This window comes from Sesamum indicum, linkage group LG10, assembly GCF_026168435.1.
Source record: "Sesamum indicum cultivar Baizhima isolate 11 linkage group LG10, ASM2616843v1, whole genome shotgun sequence".
NCBI classification, from domain to species: Eukaryota; Viridiplantae; Streptophyta; class Magnoliopsida; order Lamiales; family Pedaliaceae; genus Sesamum; species Sesamum indicum.
In genome coordinates, this window is record NC_142666.1 from 3,070,088 (window position 1) to 3,090,237 (window position 20,150).

Here is a 20,150-nt window from a genome sequence, read left to right on the forward strand (position 1 = left end):
CAACCCTTGCTGGAAGTCTGTGCCTTTCTCTACACTCTCTTCCCAAATGTTGTTCCACCTTTGTCGGAAGTCTGTACATGCACTCTATACTCTCTTCCCAACATTCTCAAGTGGTAGATAGCAAACTGTGTTTCAAGTCCTGTCAAGTGCGCTTCTGAATCTGTGATGTTCCCTCAAAACAGTGCATAAAATACACCTGAATTGATCTAGAATGAATGAAGTGCGGAGTCTGTGCGCGCGCTCTGCACTCTATTTTTTTTTTTTTAAAAAGTTAGCGTATATTTTTCATCCAAAACCTTGACAAACATAGTCGAGTGTACACAGTGAAATTTCAGAGGGGTGTAAGTGTAATTTTAAAATTTTTGGTGGGAAAAAGTATAATTTTAATTTTTTGTCTAAGTGTAATTAACCCTGTATATAAAGTTAAAATGTGTAATTACAATAATAAAATTTAAAAAGTTATTCTATTATCGTCTTGATCGTTTTTTATCGCAATGATGTATTTCCATATATGAAGATGTCAATATGCCTAAAAGGCAAAATGCATGGAGAAACAAGAAATACTGTACGGTGTGAAGTTCATCATGATATCAATTTATTAAGTTAGAAATAGTATAACATCACAATTAATAAACAAAATAATCCAAGTTGCAATATCAATAACTTGATAAGTAGATCAACCAACTCATATATTATTCTCTTTTTTCATTTATTATTTTATAAGTAACGACAAATAATGTTATTTATTAATTAGATGTTGGGTACCCGATTAATCTGATCATGTATTTATCTCTATCCGATCTAGCCTCTTCCATTTGAATCAAATTGCAACCCAAACAACCCAATCTAAACGCCCACCCCTAATTACATGTCAGAGTTGGAGGTCAACGCCCACCCCTACGGGGAGACTAATACACGTAAGTGGTAGGCCAAGAGTCCTAACTGTGGGCCGCTTAACTATAGACACCCTATTAACTAGATTTATTGTAAACAGGGCCTTATATGTTACATTTATCTCATTATAAGTATAAAAATACAATTGAAATATTTTTTTATAAATCATACAAAATATTGAATTAGAGGTAAAATTAAATGTTTATTTAAATTTATTGATAATGTCAGCATATTTCATCCAAACTCTAACAGTATTGTATAACTGCAAATGGAGAATTCTAAAAGAAGTGTAAGTGTGATTTATAATTTTTTTACAAAAAGGTGTAGTTTTACATTTTTTAGAGGAAGCCTAAGCATAATTAACCATAATTATTAATTATTGAGATTTACAATATAATTGTATTCGATTTATTGAAAACATGCATTAAGGATGCTACTAGAGTACGACGCACAACCAGTTGACAAGCTTTAATACTTTGAACAAAATTATACTCGACCCCGCCGTCATCGCCAATACTTCAAACAAATTATTAGGGTTGAAAAATACATCAAAATCACTATACACCCCATTCGCCATATATATTTACTCAAAGCTCGTTCGAACTCAATTAAGCTAATAAAATAATATTCAAATATGAATTTTCAAGTTCTATAATAATTCGAACGACATAAATACTCTGTTCGACCCAAATTTGCAGTAGATGATACTTTTTCCTCCTCCATTTTTTTTCTTTTTTCATAACTAATAAAAAACATGTGATTTCATCAGTTGTTTATATACTTTTATTTCCATATCATTCATTCTAATTAACCAATTTTCACTTGCATTTTTAGTATGATAAGAAGATGTTCATGTCTTTTGGATTTAATTTTTAATTTAAATTTAATTTAGGGTGAAGAAGGCGGCCTCAGTTGGGCTTGGCGGTAGCCAAAAAATTGAAAAGTAGCGCCATAATTTTCCCCCAAAGATTTGCAAATACTGCCAAAAATGCTCAACTAAGGCATTACTGCCAATTACTACTCTCTCTATTACTCTGGGTGGTGGGCTAGGGTTCCTTAGAAGAGAGAAAATGGTGGCTGCTGCTGATGTAGAATCAGTGGGCTCCGGTGCCGGTAAATTCTTCTTTTTTGTCTTATTCGATTTGGGATAACTTGTATATGTTGTTCATGCAGATGAAAAACGGTGGTGCATTGTTTGAACTACAAATGCTGGGGTTTTAATTTGTGAATTGATGGTTGGATCTTGTTTGGATGTATGGTTTTCCTGTGTGTGTGTGTGTGTTGACATGAAAGCCTCTTCCCGGGCTCAAAGGTTTTCGGGGGATTTACCTAGTTGATGTTGGTTAAATCAATGTTTCGAGGATTGATTGAAAGTGGTTGTGTCATTGAAACGTGGGAATGGGATATAAGTAGGTGATCTGGGCTTCCAAAGACACTGAACCTCAATTGTGTTTTTTTTTTTTGAATTATATATATTTTTTATATGCTAAGTTTGAAGCAATTGTTAATGGTTATTTATTTTAGACATTTTTGGATTGAATTATAATTTTAACAATTTCTTGTAACTTCCATCCGTTATTCTGAGATTGGAAGGTCTTAAATCACAAACATGATCCTTACATAAAGGGGAAAGTATTTCTGTAGAATCAATGATAGATTTCACAAGTAGTTAATGTATCTGCTTGGTCCTGCATTGGCTAGAACGGGAGGTGAAACAGGCAACTGTTATATGGTGCGACTGGTACTTCAAGATTTTTCGTCTCTTGTTTGGTTTCGTTCTGTGGGCCCTATTATCTATTTGTTGATTAAGCAAGTTGCCGGAATTTGATTACGTGTTCAGCCCTATCTATACCAAATATTGAGAATTGAAGTTTCAACTTTACAAAGGTGCAGTAAATGTAGGACGACTGCCACTTGTAGCATTTGGAGAATGAACTAAAACTTTGAACTTTTCATAATTCAAGTTGGATTCCAAGTTTGTTTATAATTGAAATTTGACCAACTTAAGAAACAAAAATGATATCCACACTAGAGTATGTCAAAATTCAGAAAAGATACTTAGTTGCCAACTTCATTGGCATTCTGAGGCATGTTTCATACAATATATGTGATCAGCTCATTTATGAAAGTTTATTCAGCTTTAAAATCTTTAATTGCAGTAAGATTTGTGTGCGTGCCTTCTTGTTTCATCCTTGTCATTTTATGGAATGGAACAGATCCACACTGTTGCTGTGTGCTATCCTGAAAGTTCCTATTCCTTGTTCAATGATGAGACGGATAGTGATTGTACTTCTGATGTTTTGTCAGGATAAAAACTATGGTAATCAATAACAGAATTTCCTAGTGTTCTGGTGGCAATATATGATTTTAATTTTCAATATGCATTGATTTTTATATTCAAATTAAGCGTGTGCATGCTGCTCACCCTGAGCATTGATTTTTGATTGCTGAGGTTTTAAGTCTCTTATCGTAATATCATTTACATCTGCTCACTAAAAAACCATCTTCTGACTAGCAACAATAATTTACTTTGGTTTGTAATCGGGTAATGCGGCATCAATTTGTCATGTAATTTTGTGCTCTACACACTTCTATGAAATGTTTAAAAAGGATTTTTGTGCGTATGTAGTTACTAAATAGCTTCATTCATGTGCCATAAGATTTAAATGACATTTATATTAGCTAATCTGGCATTTGTCTTTAATTTGTTTAGGGATCAAAAAGAGCAAAAGTAAACTAGTTTCTGCATCTAAGAAAAAAATGGCAGCTGATCAAAAACAAAGAAAAAGGCTTGCTTCGGAAACTAGTGAGGATCCCATTGTCTCACGGAAAATGCCAAAGCGAGCTGCTGCTTGCTCAGATTTCAGGGAGAAATCGCTTCGTATATCCAAAAAAGACTCGGTGCTTGAAACAAAGAAAGATGGAGCCATTGAGGAAGAAGCTGTAGCTGTTCGTCTGACTGCTGGACAAGAGGATGGCCGCCCATGTAGACGGCTCACAGATTTCACCTTTCATAATTCAGATGGAGTCTCACAGCCTTTTGAAATGCTGGAAGCTGATGATATCTTTATCTCTGGTCTTATCTTACCGCTTGAGGGAAGTGCTGACAAAGACAAAGGAAAGGGTATCAGATGTGAAGGTTTTGGGCGTGTTGAAGAATGGGCTATATCTGGTTATGAAGATGGATCACCTGTTATATGGGTTTCCACAGAGATAGCTGATTATGATTGTATTAAACCTTCTGGTAGCTACAAGAAGTTCTATGACCATTTTTATGCAAAAGCTAGTGCCTGCATTGAGGTCTATAAGATTTTGTCAAAAACTTCTGGAAGCAATCTAACCCTTGATGAGTTGCTTGCTGGGGTTGTGCGAGCAATGAGTAGCATGAAGTGCTTCTCTGGTGGTCTATCTATTAGGGATTTTGTTGTTTCTCAGGGCGACTTCATCTACAACCAACTTATAGGTTTGGATGAGACTTCGAAAAAGACTGATCAGCTATTTGTTGAGCTTCCGGTCCTAATTGCCCTCAGAGATGAAAGTAGCAAGTTAGTAGATCTTGCTCAAGCTCAGCCTGGCTCTTTGCCAGGGAATCTGAGAATTGGTCCAAAATGTGGGGATGAAAATAAAAAGAATTTAGCTGCTACATCAGGTCCAACAGAAGAAGATGAAGATCTAAAAATGGCAAGGGTGTTGCAGGAAGAAGAGCGATGGCGATCAATGAAGCAGAAGAAGAGCCGTGGTTCCACCTCCTCAGCGAGCAAATACTACATTAAGATCAATGAGGATGAAATAGCCAATGACTATCCTTTACCTGCCTATTATAAGACGTCAAATGAAGAAACTGATGAGTATATAATTTTTGACAGTGGCTTAGATGTGCAGGATATTGAAGACTTGCCACGAAGCATGCTACATGATTGGGCTTTATACAATTCAGATGCTAGGTTGGTTCCATTAGAGCTCCTGCCCTTGAAACCATGTGCTGAAATTGATGTAACTATATTCGGGTCAGGCATAATGACTGCTGATGATGGATCTGGGTACATTTGTGATGGTGATTCTACTCACTCTTCAAGTGGTTCTGGTGCTTCTGCAATTGAAGGGATCCCTGTTTTCTTGAGTGCCATTAAAGAATGGGTGATCGAGTTTGGGTCCTCAATGATTTCCATTTCAATTCGAACTGATATGGCCTGGTATTCACTCTCTTTGCATGTGTGCCTGCGTCTCTGTGTGTGAACACCCATACGACATTAAAGTTTATTGTTCAATTTGTTCTGGATTCTGACCCATTTATCCAGCTCTTTTGTTTCTTTTATTGGTTTGTATTAGAAGATTTGAGAATTCTTCCAAAACATTTGTGAATCTTAAATGATTGATACAACGTAAAATATTGCCCTAGTGTGCCTGTGATGTGCTTTTAGTGCTTGTAGGAGATAATTGGAATTAATAGCAATGGAACCATTTAAAGAAAGTGTGTGCTGTAATATACCACTTACCAGAACTTAAGATCCTTGTTTTGCTCAAAATTAGAGATTTTTGTAGCTGTTTCAGGCATAAACTCCTTATCTTCCTCCTATTCATCAGGTATAGGCTTGGGAAGCCTTCAAAGCAATATGCTCCTTGGTATGAGCAAGTCCTGAAAACAGCAAGGCTTGCAATTAGTATTATTACTTTGTTGAAGGACCAGATTCGGGTGGCCAGACTTTCTTTCGCAGATGTTATCAAGAGAATCTCAGATTTCACCAAAGATCACCCTGCTTTTATATCATCTAATGCGGAAGTAGTTGAAAGATATGTGGTTGTACATGGTCAGATTATTCTGCAGCAGTTCTCGGAATATCCTGATGACACCATAAAGAAATGTGCATTTGTGGTTGGGCTCACCAAGAAAATGGAAGAAAAGCACCATACTAAATGGCTTGTCAAGAAAAAGAAGCTTTTGCAGAGGAATGAACCAAACTTAAATCCACGGGCTGCTATTGGGCCTGTTGTATCCAGAAGGAAGGCTATGCAGGCAACTACGACGAGGCTAATCAACAGAATCTGGGGGGGGTACTACTCAAATTACTTGCCTGAGGAATCAAATGAAGGGATCCATTGTGAAAAAGAGGTTGATGAAATTGAAGAGCTAGAGGAAAATGAAGAAGATGATGCTCTGGAGGAGAAATTGGTAGTACCGGATAAGACTCAGACACCTAGCTCAAGAACAAGGCAAAATAAATCAAGTTCAGGTAGCAAGGAAGTAAAGTGGGATGGGGAATCTGTTGGCAAACTACCTACTGGTGAGGTTTTATATAAAAGGGCCATAGTCCATGGAGATGAAATTGCAGTCAGGGGAGCTGTTCTTTTGCAAGATGATGAGGATGATTTTCCAGCCATCTATCTCATAGAGTACATGTTTGAAAAGATAGATGGAAGTAAAATGTTTCATGGGAGAATGATGCAACGAGGCTGCCAAACTGTGCTTGGAAACACGGCAAATGAAAGGGAGATATTTTTAACAAATGAATGCATGGACTTCCAACTGGAAGAAGTCATGCAAAGTGTACATGTTGATATAAGATCAATGCCTTGGGGTCATCAGCACAGAAAAGAAAATGCAGTAGCTGATAAAATTGATAGAGCAAGAGCAGAGGAAAGAAAGAAGAAGGGATTGCCTACTGAATATTACTGCAAAAGTCTGTATTGGCCTGAGAAAGGAGCCTTCTTTGCTCTTTCATATGGATCCATGGGGCTTGGATCAGGAGCTTGTCATGCATGCAAATTAAAGGGAGCTGACAGTGACAGGGAAAAGTTTAAATTGGATGCATCATTGGCCTGTTTTATGTACCATGGAACAAAATATTCTATTCATGACTATGTGTATGTGAGTCCTTACTACTTTTCATCAGAAAGGGAAGCTGAAATTTTCAAGGGTGGGAGGAATGTGGGATTAAAAGCATATGCTATATGCCAGCTGCTTGAAATTTGTGATAATAAACAGAGTAAACACATAGATGCCAGTTCAGTTCGGGTCAAAGTGAGAAGATTTTTCAGGCCAGAAGATATATCATCAGAGAAGGCCTACTCTTCAGATATTCGAGAGGTAATATCAAAACCAAGAGAATTGTGCACATGCATTGTTCATAATCTATGCCAAACATCATATAACTATGATGATCATTGCATTGTAAGTTAGCTGATTGTAATGCATTATAAATATTCTTTTAACACTTCAACATTTCTGAATGGTTTCTCAGGTCTACTATAGTGAGGAAATGCATACTGTGCCAGTTGATGTAATTGAGGGAAGATGTGAGATCAGGAAAAAGAGTGATCTGGGGCCTCAAGGTGTCCCTTTAATCTCTGACCATGTTTTCTTCTGTGAATATCTGTATGATCCTTCAAAAGGATCCATTAAGCAGGTATTTTTTTCTTTTTATTTTTCCAAGATACATTCATACTAGAAATTTCAGATTTTAGGGCAAACCTGACTGGGTTATTTTCTATGTCTCAAGTTGGATATTGATCTTTAATTGCCCCCTCTTCCATTTCTTACGTTCTGATTAATGTTCCAATTCCTGTCTATTTGCAGTTGCCATCTCATATTAAATTAAGGTACTCAACTAGGCAGCTGAATGATGATTCTACATCTAGGAAGAAGGGGAAATGCAAAGAAGGAGAAATTGATTCAGAGTCTGCAAAAATGAAAGAAGCATCTGAGGGGAACCGATTGTCTACTTTGGATATATTTGCTGGCTGTGGTGGCTTGTCTGAGGGATTAGAGCAATCAGGCAGCCTTCCCTTGCTTTCATCTATATGCTAGATTACATTTAAGGTTTATAGCTGTGGTTGGGGTTCTGACCCCTCTATTTCTTCAGGTGTGTCCTTCGCGAAATGGGCTATTGAGTATGAAGAGGCTGCTGGAGATGCATTCAAGCTTAATCACCCAGGGTCTTTGGTATTTGTGAATAACTGCAATGTCATTCTGAGGTAGATTTCTTATAATTAAATCTAGAATTCTCTGCAATGAGGACAACCACAAACTTAATAAACCAGCATGGATGTAGATTGCTAAACCATATAAATGCAGGGCGGTCATGCAGAAGTGTGGGGATGCGGATGATTGCATTTCAACTGCTGAGGCAGCTGAGCTGGCTGCATCACTTGACCAGACAGAACTTGATAATCTTCCATTGCCTGGGCAAGTTGATTTTATTAATGGAGGGCCTCCTTGCCAGGTGGGTTGAGTAACATGGTTGTTGGAATTACAACAAATTATTAATCTGTATTGCTAAATGTAGTTAGAAATTCTCTTGTAGGGTTTTTCTGGAATGAATAGATTCAACCAAAGCACCTGGAGTAAAGTTCAATGTGAGATGATTTTGGCGTTTTTGTCCTTTGCTGACTACTATCGTCCCAAGTTTTTCCTTCTTGAGAATGTGCGGAACTTTGTATCATTCAACCAAGGGCAGACGTTTCGCTTAACTTTGGCTTCACTTCTTGAAATGGGATATCAGGTACATGCTGATGCATCCAGTATGAGGATGAAGTTCTTTATCTGTGTTTTCTGATGATAATTTTTATGTATTTGTTTGCTTTATGTATAGGTGAGATTTGGTATCCTTGAAGCGGGTGCATATGGAGTTCCTCAGTCAAGGAAGAGAGCATTCATATGGGCGGCCTCTCCTGAAGAGCTGCTTCCTGAGTGGCCAGAGCCAATGCATGTTTTTGCGGCACCAGAGTTGAAAATCTCATTGTCAAAAAGTTTGCAATATAGTGCTGCCAGGAGCACTACAAGAGGAGCTCCATTTCGTTCTCTTACAGTCAGAGATACGATTGGAGATCTTCCACCTGTGGGCAATGGTGCATCTAACACAAGCTTAGAGGTATTAATGACGAGTACCTCCCATAACATAAAGTACTCGATTATTCTCACATACCATTGATTGGGAGCATGCGGGTAGCTGCACAGTCCCTTTTAAACTACTTCAGCTCATTGTGTAACCTCACAATTTCTTTTTTGCTTTTAATGGTCATCAATGCAGTATCAAGTTGAGCCTATTTCGTGGTTCCAGAAGAAAATCAGAGGTAGCATGGACAGGTTAAATGATCACATATCAAAAGAAATGAACGAGCTCAATCTAATCAGGTGTCAGAGAATTCCCAAGCGTCCTGGTGCTGATTGGCGTGATCTTCCAGATGAGAAGGTACATAAAACAGATGAGAATGGATTGGCTTTTGAAGCTCCTGTTACATTTTGAACAGTTGTATCTTATGGCTAACTGTATTCAATTACCTTACAGGTCAAATTATCTACTGGCCAAGTGGCTGATCTGATACCATGGTGCTTACCAAATACTGCGAAGAGGCACAATCAGTGGAAGGGACTTTTTGGGAGGTTGGATTGGGAGGGAAATTTTCCAACTTCCATAACAGATCCCCAACCGATGGGTAAAGTGGGAATGTGCTTTCATCCAGAGCAAGACAGGATTGTGACTGTACGTGAATGTGCACGTTCTCAGGTTAGTGTACTTCCTCTATTGTTTCACAAACACTTATTTGTATAAAGCTACATGTCAAATTGTAGCTTAGAAGGCTGTATCTGTTTAGGATGCATCCCTGAGCCCTTCATTTTTTATGTCTAGCTACTGGAGATCTATCGATTGAGTAATGCTTCAAAGGATTTAACAAATTAGCAGAAAATAAATATTAGCTAACATCAATATCTTTATGCTCAAATTTAACCTGCAAGGTTCACAAATTGAAATATAGTGGTAGCTTGGTCTTCTTTTAATACGAAATACAATAGACTGGGAAAAACTCTTTTGTCCTTCTGATAGAACACTAAAAATTTGAGAAAGCGAAGTTTGTTAGAATCTTGTAGATAGTATGTTAAAAATGATACATAAGATAAACTAATCAGTTAGTCTGGCATTTGGATGTCTTTCAAATAACAAGTGAGGGGCAGGGGGGATTTGATTAGTATATTGCAATTACAAGCTTAGGGTATGAAGAAACATGAGTCACTATGGATATATTCATTTGAAGCTCTTTGTTTTCTTTCCTTTTCGTTTATGTTTTTTTTTTTCTTTTGGTGGGGGGAGGGGAGCAGGGCGGGTTAACGACTCTTCAAGCCCCCTAGAAAAAAAAACCGACCAAGACACTGATAGCTGCTTACATTTTTCAGAAGTTGAGAACATTGAGATGCAAGATGGATTACAATCTCTAGAAAAATGGTGATACATTCTAAGACAAATCAACTCATTTATGCAGGGATTCCCTGACAGCTACAAGTTTTCTGGTACTGTTCTTCACAAGCACAGACAGATCGGAAATGCAGTTCCTCCTCCTCTAGCATATGCGCTAGGAAGAAAACTAAAGGAAGCAATTGAGAGTAAAGGTCTCAGTAGCTAAAATCATATGGGTGCTGCAGTTAAAGAATTAACGTTGTTGAGCTGATGCTCAGATTTATCCATTCCTTGGAATGCTCTTTTGTATATGCAATTCCTTTCGTTAGCATTAAAATTGGGAAATTGTATAGATCAACTCAACATTCTGTAAACGGTTCCCATTTGAGTTAGCTGGGAATCGTTCATGCCTGTTTGTACTAGTTTCAGGGGAAATAGACGTTTCCCCAAAATCAAAGAGATCTACCTGTACTTTGAGTAAAACTTCATGGGAAATTTTGTAATTATTTCTTGAAGTTTCAGGGCAGGAAAACTGTGGTTTGGAGGAAATAGAATGGGATTCTTAATTCACACAGTCATGCTTTAATATAAGTGATTCTCCTTTTCTAAGAAGTATCATTTTGGTTTGCTCAAGTTATTTTAACTTTTAAATCCTATTTTCTCTTTCTCCAAATCGTGTAGAGAACATTCTGAAATTATGACCCACAGGTTTCCTTTCCATAGAGAACACTCCGAAATTATTGAGAAGAATGACTGGTATTTATTTCTCTTTTAATCTACATGTATCTTCTCAAGCTCAAGCATACATGTAGACTACAGAACAATCATGTTTATTAAAGAACAAATTATTGAAATCACGTCCCCGAATCCCAAATTAAGGACAAATTCTTTCCCTCTCATTCTTAAAACGTGCTCTCTTTTCAACCATGATCACTGGCATCAAGAGAAAGAAGAAACAAGTTCTTGAATTACCACATTGCTCACCGAATATGTCAATACACATTACACACCACTCTAATCAGAAAAATGCAGGCAGCAAATCTTGAAATGAAATTTACACAAACGTTTATGTCCAGCATAAAGCGACTCTACTTTGGTTCTAACTTTGAAGGAGTATAACCCCCACTGTAGGCGAACAGACTTTCATTAGTATAAGGATGTTCAAAACCTTTCTTTGCTTCTTCATAGCTTTCCGAAGCTGATGCAGATTCAGTATTAGGATTCAGACCAGCCAATTCCATGATGTTCTCTATCTCTTTAACCACCTCACTCATCATTGGCCTGTTTAAGCCCGATTCTTGAACGCACCTCAGAGCCAGATCAGCAAACTTTTCGACACTACCTGGTGCCATATTGGCGGCAACTATCGGGTCGAGAACTCCCTGAAGGTTGTACATTTCCTTGGTCTTATCCATTGCTACCTTCACTTCCCTAACAATGTATTTGCCTCTTTCTATAGGACTTTTTGCAGTCAAAAGTTCCAATAGCACTATTCCAAAGCTATACACGTCGCTCTTTTCAGTCAATTGCTGTGTCATGTAATATTCAGGATCCAAGTATCCCTGAGAAAAAAAAAGAAATAAAAAAAAACACTACTTAGCTTTAAAAATCATATAGTCAGAGATTCAGAAAATACTATAATAATCTTAGTTTTACATCTGCTTGCTAGTGCATTGCCCTCTTTGGAGAACCTTTGAGTAACTTGGAATGAAGTGCAGAAGACATTTCATTTCATCTAACTTTCTCATGTATTAATAAGTGCATGCATGCACAAGTTTATCTCAGATCTTCAGACGCAGCATTTCTAGATAACTATTAGATGCTTGCATGTTCCGAGCACAACCGATTTTTATTGTTCATGCTGTAATCAAGAATGATACATAAACAAAGAAATAGAAGATAGTATTTTTTGGTTGATTTTCGATGCAATTCTCTTTATAACCCTCATTTTAATCAGTTTTTGTTTTGGTGTTTGCATTAAGAATAGGATTCAACTCCAGAGAACAATGTTTGTATGTTCTTGTCATGTTATATTTCTACAGCCAAGGATCAAGAACTATCAAATCAGTCTCCGATCAAAAACTAAGACAATGTTTTATGCTCGAGGGATCAATTAAGAATCTACTGACCATTGTGCCTTTGACTTGAGTAGTAACATGACCGCTTTCTGTTTCACCCATAAGCTTAGAAAGACCAAAATCTGCTACTTTTGCATTCAGGCGTTCGTCCAGCAAAATATTGTTGGATTTGATATCCCTGTGTATGATGGGAGGATCTGCTAGATCATGCAGATATTGAACCCCTCTGGCTGCTCCCAGAGCTATTCGAAGTCTTCTCATCCAATCTAACCTGATCCCTGACCTCCCTGCAAAAGAAAAAGCATACTGTAACTTCTTTAAGGGGCAACGGCCATGCTAATGATAAACCATTTCGTATCCAGTTCAAATGTTTCTTCCATTAGGACCGGCAAATAAGAACATACTTCAGAATTTCTCATAGACATTAGTATCTATCTTACTCAAGCAAGATACTCCTGCCTCAGCATTGTGGGCAGTTTTGTCCCCACAAAGGTGCTAGAGCAGAGATTTATATGCTGTATAATATCACAAAGCCTAAAAGCTATCTAGCACACAGTCTTTACATAAAAAAAACGTGGAAAAGAAGGATGTAAGTACCAGTAAGACTGTCCTTTAAAGTGCCGTTTATCATATACTCGTAGACCAACATTTGTTCACCCTGATCAAAACAAAATCCTACTAGACTGACAAGATTCTTGTGATGAACCCTTGAGAGAAGCTCAATCTCATTTTTGAACTCTAGACCACCCTGTGATGATCCTTGCTGAGCTCTTTTAATGGCAACTAGTCGTCCATTGGGAAGAGTTCCTCTATATACCTGAAAGATGTAAGGAACATTGAAAATCATGTAGCTAAAGATCAACTGCAGACTGCTAGGATGGATGTTAACAGAATTCTGAGGCACAAAACAATTTAATATTTTCATAGATATAATTCATTTATTGATTAAATGATTTCAGAATGCTACACTGTCCAAAAGATAATAAGAAGTTTGACGAGTAATTAATCTAGAACGGGTTTAATTTGCAAAAAATCAACTTTAGGCTCAACATGTTCTAACACTCAACTCCCTTAAATCATGTCTGAAAACAAGAATCCAACTTAAAAATAACAGAACTCCAACAGACAAATATTTGAATTTGCATTGATCAGTGGATATTTTCCCTCACTGACGGTCCCACAGTATCAAGGTGTATCATTTTCAGAGTTTTAATAAACGGTAATTTTCAGTATGATCTTTTGCAAGGTAAAAAGTTTGAAGACCTCAAAGTTTGTCAAAGATGACACACTTGCCATGCAGGCATCATTTTGTAAAAATTTACTGGCCGTTTACTTTTTTGCCAGTGTCTCACAGGCATCCGGTTTCATAAACTGTAAGACAGCTGGTCTTCCTGAAATATTTAAGGCTCTATCACTGCCTTACTACCAGCATCAGCTGCATAAAGGATTCACCAAGAGATGTGTCAAGGATAAAGCATGATGAAACGCATAGACAATGGATAGATGGAATAACCATTATACCAGTGACAAAAGATAAAAGATCATCTTAGAAATTAAAAAAAAAAAAAAAAGGAAGAAAAAATACACCTTTCCGAAGCCACCGCTTCCAATACCATTCATTTCGGAGAAGTTATTTGTGCATTTCTTAAGTTCTTCAAATGAGAAACATCTGGATCCTTTTAACTGAGGAACTCCACCACTCCTGGTACTTGGGTCCCAGGATCCTACAGATATGAATATAGTCACATTGTCAAGATGAATAAGATTGAATGAAGCTAGCAAGATCCTATCCTAGCCATACCAAAAGGATCATTCTTTTTTACAGCTGTCTCAGCTCTTCTCTTCTGACGCAGAGCATAAACTCCTGCAAGAAGTAACAACAAAAAGAGGACAGATCCACCAACTGCTGATCCAATGATTATGCTGGTACTTGGTGACTTGTGTGACCCCCCAGTCACATCTATAGGATGACATGCAAAATCATATCAGAACATATATTTGTAGTCAGCAAGACATGGTAAAATTCTTTGTTACATTTTTACAAATTTTGATCATAGATCAAATTACCTGCAAAATATGGATAGTTGTTGCCATTGAAATAGAAGGGTCCAAATACATGTGGTGGCTTGAAAGTTTGATTGCTTAGGATAAACCCAATTCGAGAAATCCCAGTTCGGTTGAAATGATCCTGACCAGATGGAAAAACTTGTAGATCCAATACAAGGTAGCCAACTTCGTTTTTCGTTGGGTTACTCACGGTAACTGAATCCACAGGTTGACTATGAGACATGAAGGTAGCCATCAATTTCTCCTCAAGAGATGCAAAAATAGTGGAGTTTCCAAAGTTGGAGAAAGATGGAGACCGGAAAAACAGGTTTCCTGAGTACGGGTATGCACATTTGCAAGTTGAGCTTGCAGTTTTATCAGAATCACAGGGAAGAGGTGTGCAATTTTCTGGTGGTGTTGAGTATGAGGAATTAGTCTGCGGAGGCACAACACAGTAACTCTCTGTTCCTCCTTCATCACATATTGGGTTTCCCACGAGTCTGCAGGGAAATCAACTCACATAAGGAGATGTCAAAAGAAAAAGTGAGCTAATGAACAGCTTGACAGTAAAAATTCAACGATAAGAAGCTTCTCATGAGATAGCTTTAGGAGGGAAGGAATACTGACATAATTTGGGGACCATAACCACCTCGCTGAGCAAATGAGTCAACAAAATTGTTCTGTAAATCAATCAGCTGCAGTTGGTTGCTATAATTGGAGCCAATGTTCAATGTACCATTGATGCGATTGTTCTTTAGTGCACTGTCAGGAAAAGAAGGAAACAGGATTTCTCATGCTTCTCACTATTGTCTAAAGTTTTTCGGTTTCTTGCACTGTTGTTTAATGAAATACTGCATAACCAACAAGCTCACTTACACAGTTTGCAACTGAAAAAGACTAAACAAAGAAACTGGAAGTTGCCCTTCAACATGCGTATTTTCCAGTATCCTGAAATCCCAGTATTATCATATCAGGTTTGAGTTACATCAAACTTCTCTTCAGGTATACATATGCATACAAAGCACGAGGACAACAAACACAACTACAGAGAAACATACAACGAAGTCAAAGACGGCAAAGATGAAATCCATGGGGGAATACCCGTTACATCAAATGGATTGTTGCTCAAATCCCTGCAAAATTGCGGCCCAAGTTTGTAAGGTTAACCACTCTCTGACGAAGGTTACAGGTGTTTATATTTAAATTCAACAATCTTATCCTCCATGTTAGAAGATTGGATCACACTCGTATCAAAATGAAGATGTACCAGTTTCTGAATTTAGTAAATTCTGGGCTTACACATAATTTAGCAAATCCATGCCAGTTAGGTTGGGTAAAGGTCCAGTCAACTTATTACTTGCCAAGTACCTGAAATTTAATCAGATGAGCATTATGCTTGTACAAAATAAAACTCATTGCACTAGTCACAGACAAGAATACAAAAAGCTCATTTAATCCATCTGTGTACACTTACAGCTCTTGGACAGATGTAAGGTTGTTTAGATTTTCCGGAATAGATCCACTTAAAGAGTTCCTATCTAGCCGTCTGTTTCCACAAAAAGACACTTATTTCAAACCTGCCTCAGGAAATTACAAGTTCAAGAAATTCTCCGGTCCAGCAAATGGGATAATTGTTACTTACACAACTTCCAGAGTCTGCACAAGCCCCAATGAGGAAGGGATGTTTCCACTTAGCTGATTGCTTTCGAGCAGCCTACTCAAATAAAGATATTAGGACAAAACCAATGGTTACGTGGCATGTATGAGAATCAGCCCTTTTCTATACAAATGCACCAGCTTTTAACTTCTCTCATGGACGACTGTTCGAAACTTATATTCTACAAAATGTTGCTGAGTGTTAGATGCGTGGATATGTACGACTGGTCATGAAACGAGTATAACAAGCAAACGACATCTCCCTAAGCCTTTCTTCCAACATAATCCTCTCGTTAAATGCAAAACAGAGGGTGCAACATGAAGCTGACTTATATACTTCTAATGTCATATCCTAATGACGGAGCTAAGATAACATTATATTCTGAAACAGAAGCCAATATACTGGACATTCCCTCTTACTCGTTTTCTTTATTATGTCACTTACAGCCATTCTAGCCTGCTTTTTTGAAGTTCAAGATATGATTTCTTTTTCTTTTTTCAAATTCATCGTGTTTTGTTACATCATATTGGGAGGTACTTACAAATGTATAAGAGTCAACTTTGAGCTGAACAGCTGAGATGGTATTTCACCAGACAGCTGATTGTTTCCAAAATGGCTGCAGGGCATGGACATAGACATGATTCAAGTTAATAGCAGCATTGAGCATACAAAAATCATAAATGCAAGCTGATGAATGTAGGAAATAGACATACAAGTGCTTTGTGTGGACAAGCATATCAAGACCAGGTGTGCTTCCCTTGGAGACGGGGATGGTTCCACTAAGCTTATTATCAGCCAAATCCAGCCAATAAAGGTTTGATAAATTACCAATGGAAGGTGGTATCTCACCAACAAACTTGTTTGAATTAAGTGACCTTTACAGATAAAGAAAAACACGTTAGATATGTACTTCACGAAGAAGAAAACTTTACTGGAACAAAGTTCAATACATATTATTGTCATAACAGCAAAAACCTAGAAGGAATCAACTACCTATGCTATCTCTAGTTAGATTCCTTACAATATTAATTGTCTTTTCTTTCTTTGTTTCTTTTCTTTTGCTACTCCTAAAACATTATCGAAATATTGAGTTAATAACAGTTAATGTGGTCTGTTTATTTCAGTCTGATGAACCTATGCTGTTGAAAAAGAACATGAAACACTTACAGGTAAACCAACTGTTGTAGAGATCCTATTGAGGATGGTATTGGACCAGAAAATCCGCAACCAACTAGAATTCTGCAATGCATGTAATTGCTCTCCTTTAGAATGCTAGATATATTTATATAAGCTGGTGACTATAATGTCTTAAAAATTCCTTACAAGCTCGACAATTCCTGCAAATTTCCAATTGATGAAGGAAGTGGACCGGTCATCCCTTTGTTATATGATAGATCCCTATACAAAGAAGGCAATGATGAGAAAAGTCAGAAAGACACTCAAACCAATACATTGACATATTAAGAAGTAATATGTAACATAGAAACATTGCACTTGAGTTGGTAGAGCCACTTCTCTCTCTGAAATAGATATGCATACAATGGGATTGCAATCACAAACCAGATCAAATTAACAGGATTGCCATTACGACATGTTTTCTTCATTCATGCATAATAAATCTGTACTCAAGCACTAACAAAGTCTCAAGAATAGAAATAAAATGAAATACACAGTTCAGAGAATTGGCAGAATGCGTCATAGGCATTGATAGACAAAGTTTCTTGTATTATTAAAAGGATAAAAGATTCTTTTGTTACAAAGCAAACACATAATCTTTGCACTGTGCACTAACCATCAACAGAAAGAAATCTTAGATATTCAGTTTCAGTGTTACAAACAAAATGCCTAAGAAGTTGATCAATGAGGAGTAAGCACCTTATATTGCATAGTTAACTGATGATATTAACATAACATCTTGCATTGGAGTGTCAAAGATTTTAGTTTCTGCTGAGCAATTGTTTGACAAAATTTGAATGAACCCCTCAAAAACTTGACGTAAGTAAACAAATTCAGCTTTGTAGACAAGGGGAAAGAAAATAGAGTAGAAGCTTACAGAGTCTCCAATGCTGACAATCCCTTGATGTCTGATGATAGATGACCACTTAGATTGATACTGGCCAATGTGCTGAATTTAGATATTATTAGGTCAGACACAGAATTACATACAATAACCATATTCATTTATACAGTCAATAATAGTAATTATTTACATGGAAATAACACGAGTATCGCTGCAGCTAATTCCATCCCAATTATGTCCACAAGGATCATCTCCGTCCCAATTGGGTGGTACATTTTCCCATTCGTCTTTCAAAGACTTCAGAGCAACAACTGCATCACAGATGAATAACTTCTCCAGTTTACTTTATGGTGCAAATGAGGGAAAAATATATAGGAAGAGACAAAAGACTGATGAAATTTATCATTAGGACATAGCATAGGAAAACATTCCCACTTCAGAGCCAAAAAGAAACAATAGAATAGTCAAAAGGACTGTTTTGCCAAGACGCTTAAAGCATTACATCCTTGGAGAGTAATTGAACATACGGAACTGATTATGCAGTTCGTAAGGAAGTCCATAATGGACAATAGATGAGTTAAGTTGCATGTTTAGGAAGCCCCCTAAAAATGTCTTTTCATGTGATTTACTGTAGACTAGATCTGGAAAAATAATTGAAATAAGAGGATGATGCACATACTTAGATATTGTTTACAAATATACAAAAAAGAAGATCAAATTCTTTCAGAAATTAAGGGTCAGAGAAATTGCTTGATACAGTAATGAGAAACTATACCAGCAATATTAAGGTCATGAGTTGACATATAACCCAATTTACGTGCACAAGCTAATTAATCATTCCAGTGTACAACCACCTGTTATCTTTGCAACAGAAGATTTTACAAAAATATTAAAGAAAGTGATCAAAATGAAGGAAAAACAGACTGTATTTTCTGATAGTTTAGGAAGACTTAAGTGCTAATTTTCTAACTATTTGCCTAATTGTTATATTGGAGTCGAGTAATTTTCTTCTTGCAAAATACTAACAGAAGCGGAAGATTCTGTTCTTTTCAGTTATGTTCCCTGTTCACTTTCCCCAAGGTGTTTTAAAAGAGTAAAAGTACAAGAAATTGAGAAGAAGAAAAAAGAGAAGGATAAACTACAGACTTCTTAAGGGCATCAAATACAGTGCATCCACTTCTCATTGAAACTTAGAATTATTAAGCTTGAAAGACAATCTTGGTGCAGGAATAATCAAACTTACAATCATCTGTATATGTCCATGCGGCTATACCAAAAACTTGGACTAAAGCAACCAGCAGACATAGATGAATCCTCCAACACATCATTCCTCAAGACAAACAACCTTATAGATCCTCAAATCTTAAGAATCTCACCAAAATCTAGAACCAATCTAAACTCTAAAGCTCCTAGAAGCTGCAAATAGCTGCAGGAGAAGAAACCTCCAAGACTACACACATAGCTCACAACATTGACTCGCTGCCAACTATGCAGAGAGACTAAAGCAATAGTCCCTCTCCGCTGCCAACTCATCCTCCAATTTCTTACCTATCCCTATTTGATTTGCCAAAGATATTAGAAAATGCCTATCGATACATATCCTATTTGCTCACACCATAATACTAGATTGAATTTGACAGCCCTTGGATACAAAGTTTTCATTATATAAACCGTGTCAAGAATTCGACAAAAACAGGGGCCCCTGTAATTTTTCCTTCATCATCATGTGCACATAAGTCTTAAACTTACTTTCTTCACTTGCTCAACTAAGGGGTCAGCCAAATTTTGACAGTCTTGTAAGAAAATTTCAACCATCAAGAAAAACAAAGTGGGCTCTGCATTCATTACTCGTTCAAATATGACACACAACTATTACCAACTTGTTGATGATTAGTTGAAGCCCTTTAATTCCGAGATAAGATATTTTTTCAAGAAATCGACTTTTGTGGTCATTTTCAGAAGTGCATTCAAGTCAAGTTGACCCATAGGCGCATTACAAACTTAAATCACCCAAAAACCTTTTGGTTTGAATCAGAATGCACATGGTACAATTACAGTCAAGAGGAACAGTGTGTCATATTACTCTCTGTGTATGTGTGTTTGTGCGTGTTTCTTGATTTCATATGCAGATAAATATTCACCTAAAACCCAAAAGGGTTCTTGAATTTTCCAGCTGATGCTTCTTCTCTGCCCCCATTTATGGTGTTGGGCTGCTGCTGATGTTAGAATCTGTCCTGTTCCCATGCCCATGACACACATTCAGCCATATCTTTGATCCCCCTCAC

The 20,150-nt window shown here is 37.2% G+C and overlaps 2 protein-coding genes across 3 annotated transcripts; one reads left to right on the forward strand and one right to left on the reverse strand.

Annotated features, from left to right (window-relative positions):
• The first annotated feature begins 1,711 nt into the window (after window positions 1-1,711).
• On the forward strand, window positions 1,712-10,634 carry LOC105172489 (DNA (cytosine-5)-methyltransferase 1B). The gene is made up of 12 exons (XM_011093939.3): window positions 1,712-2,007; window positions 3,608-5,087; window positions 5,479-6,979; window positions 7,134-7,298; window positions 7,469-7,667; window positions 7,755-7,866; window positions 7,967-8,114; window positions 8,196-8,393; window positions 8,484-8,762; window positions 8,922-9,083; window positions 9,180-9,398; window positions 10,150-10,634. Exons 1-12 carry the CDS (start codon window positions 1,965-1,967, stop codon window positions 10,288-10,290), a joined length of 4,647 nt encoding a protein of 1,548 aa, XP_011092241.1. The 5' UTR covers window positions 1,712-1,964; the 3' UTR covers window positions 10,291-10,634.
• A 375-nt stretch (window positions 10,635-11,009) lies between these two features.
• On the reverse strand, window positions 11,010-20,150 carry LOC105172488 (leucine-rich repeat receptor protein kinase HPCA1). 2 transcript variants are annotated; one of them, XM_011093936.3, is made up of 19 exons: window positions 20,007-20,150; window positions 18,056-18,176; window positions 17,899-17,970; window positions 17,169-17,243; window positions 17,013-17,084; window positions 16,559-16,720; window positions 16,387-16,461; window positions 15,831-15,902; window positions 15,663-15,734; window positions 15,488-15,556; window positions 15,247-15,321; window positions 15,065-15,136; window positions 14,816-14,950; window positions 14,210-14,688; window positions 13,944-14,102; window positions 13,730-13,866; window positions 12,740-12,959; window positions 12,194-12,429; window positions 11,010-11,626 (listed from the first exon to the last, which is right to left on the reverse strand). In XM_011093936.3, the coding sequence occupies exons 1-19, from the start codon at window positions 20,122-20,124 to the stop codon at window positions 11,153-11,155; spliced, it is 2,895 nt and encodes a 964-aa protein (XP_011092238.1). In that variant the 5' UTR covers window positions 20,125-20,150; the 3' UTR covers window positions 11,010-11,152. The 2 variants fall into 2 exon arrangements, with proteins under 2 accessions (XP_011092238.1, XP_011092239.1); XM_011093937.3 differs by lacking the exon at window positions 20,007-20,150 and adding an exon at window positions 19,109-19,644.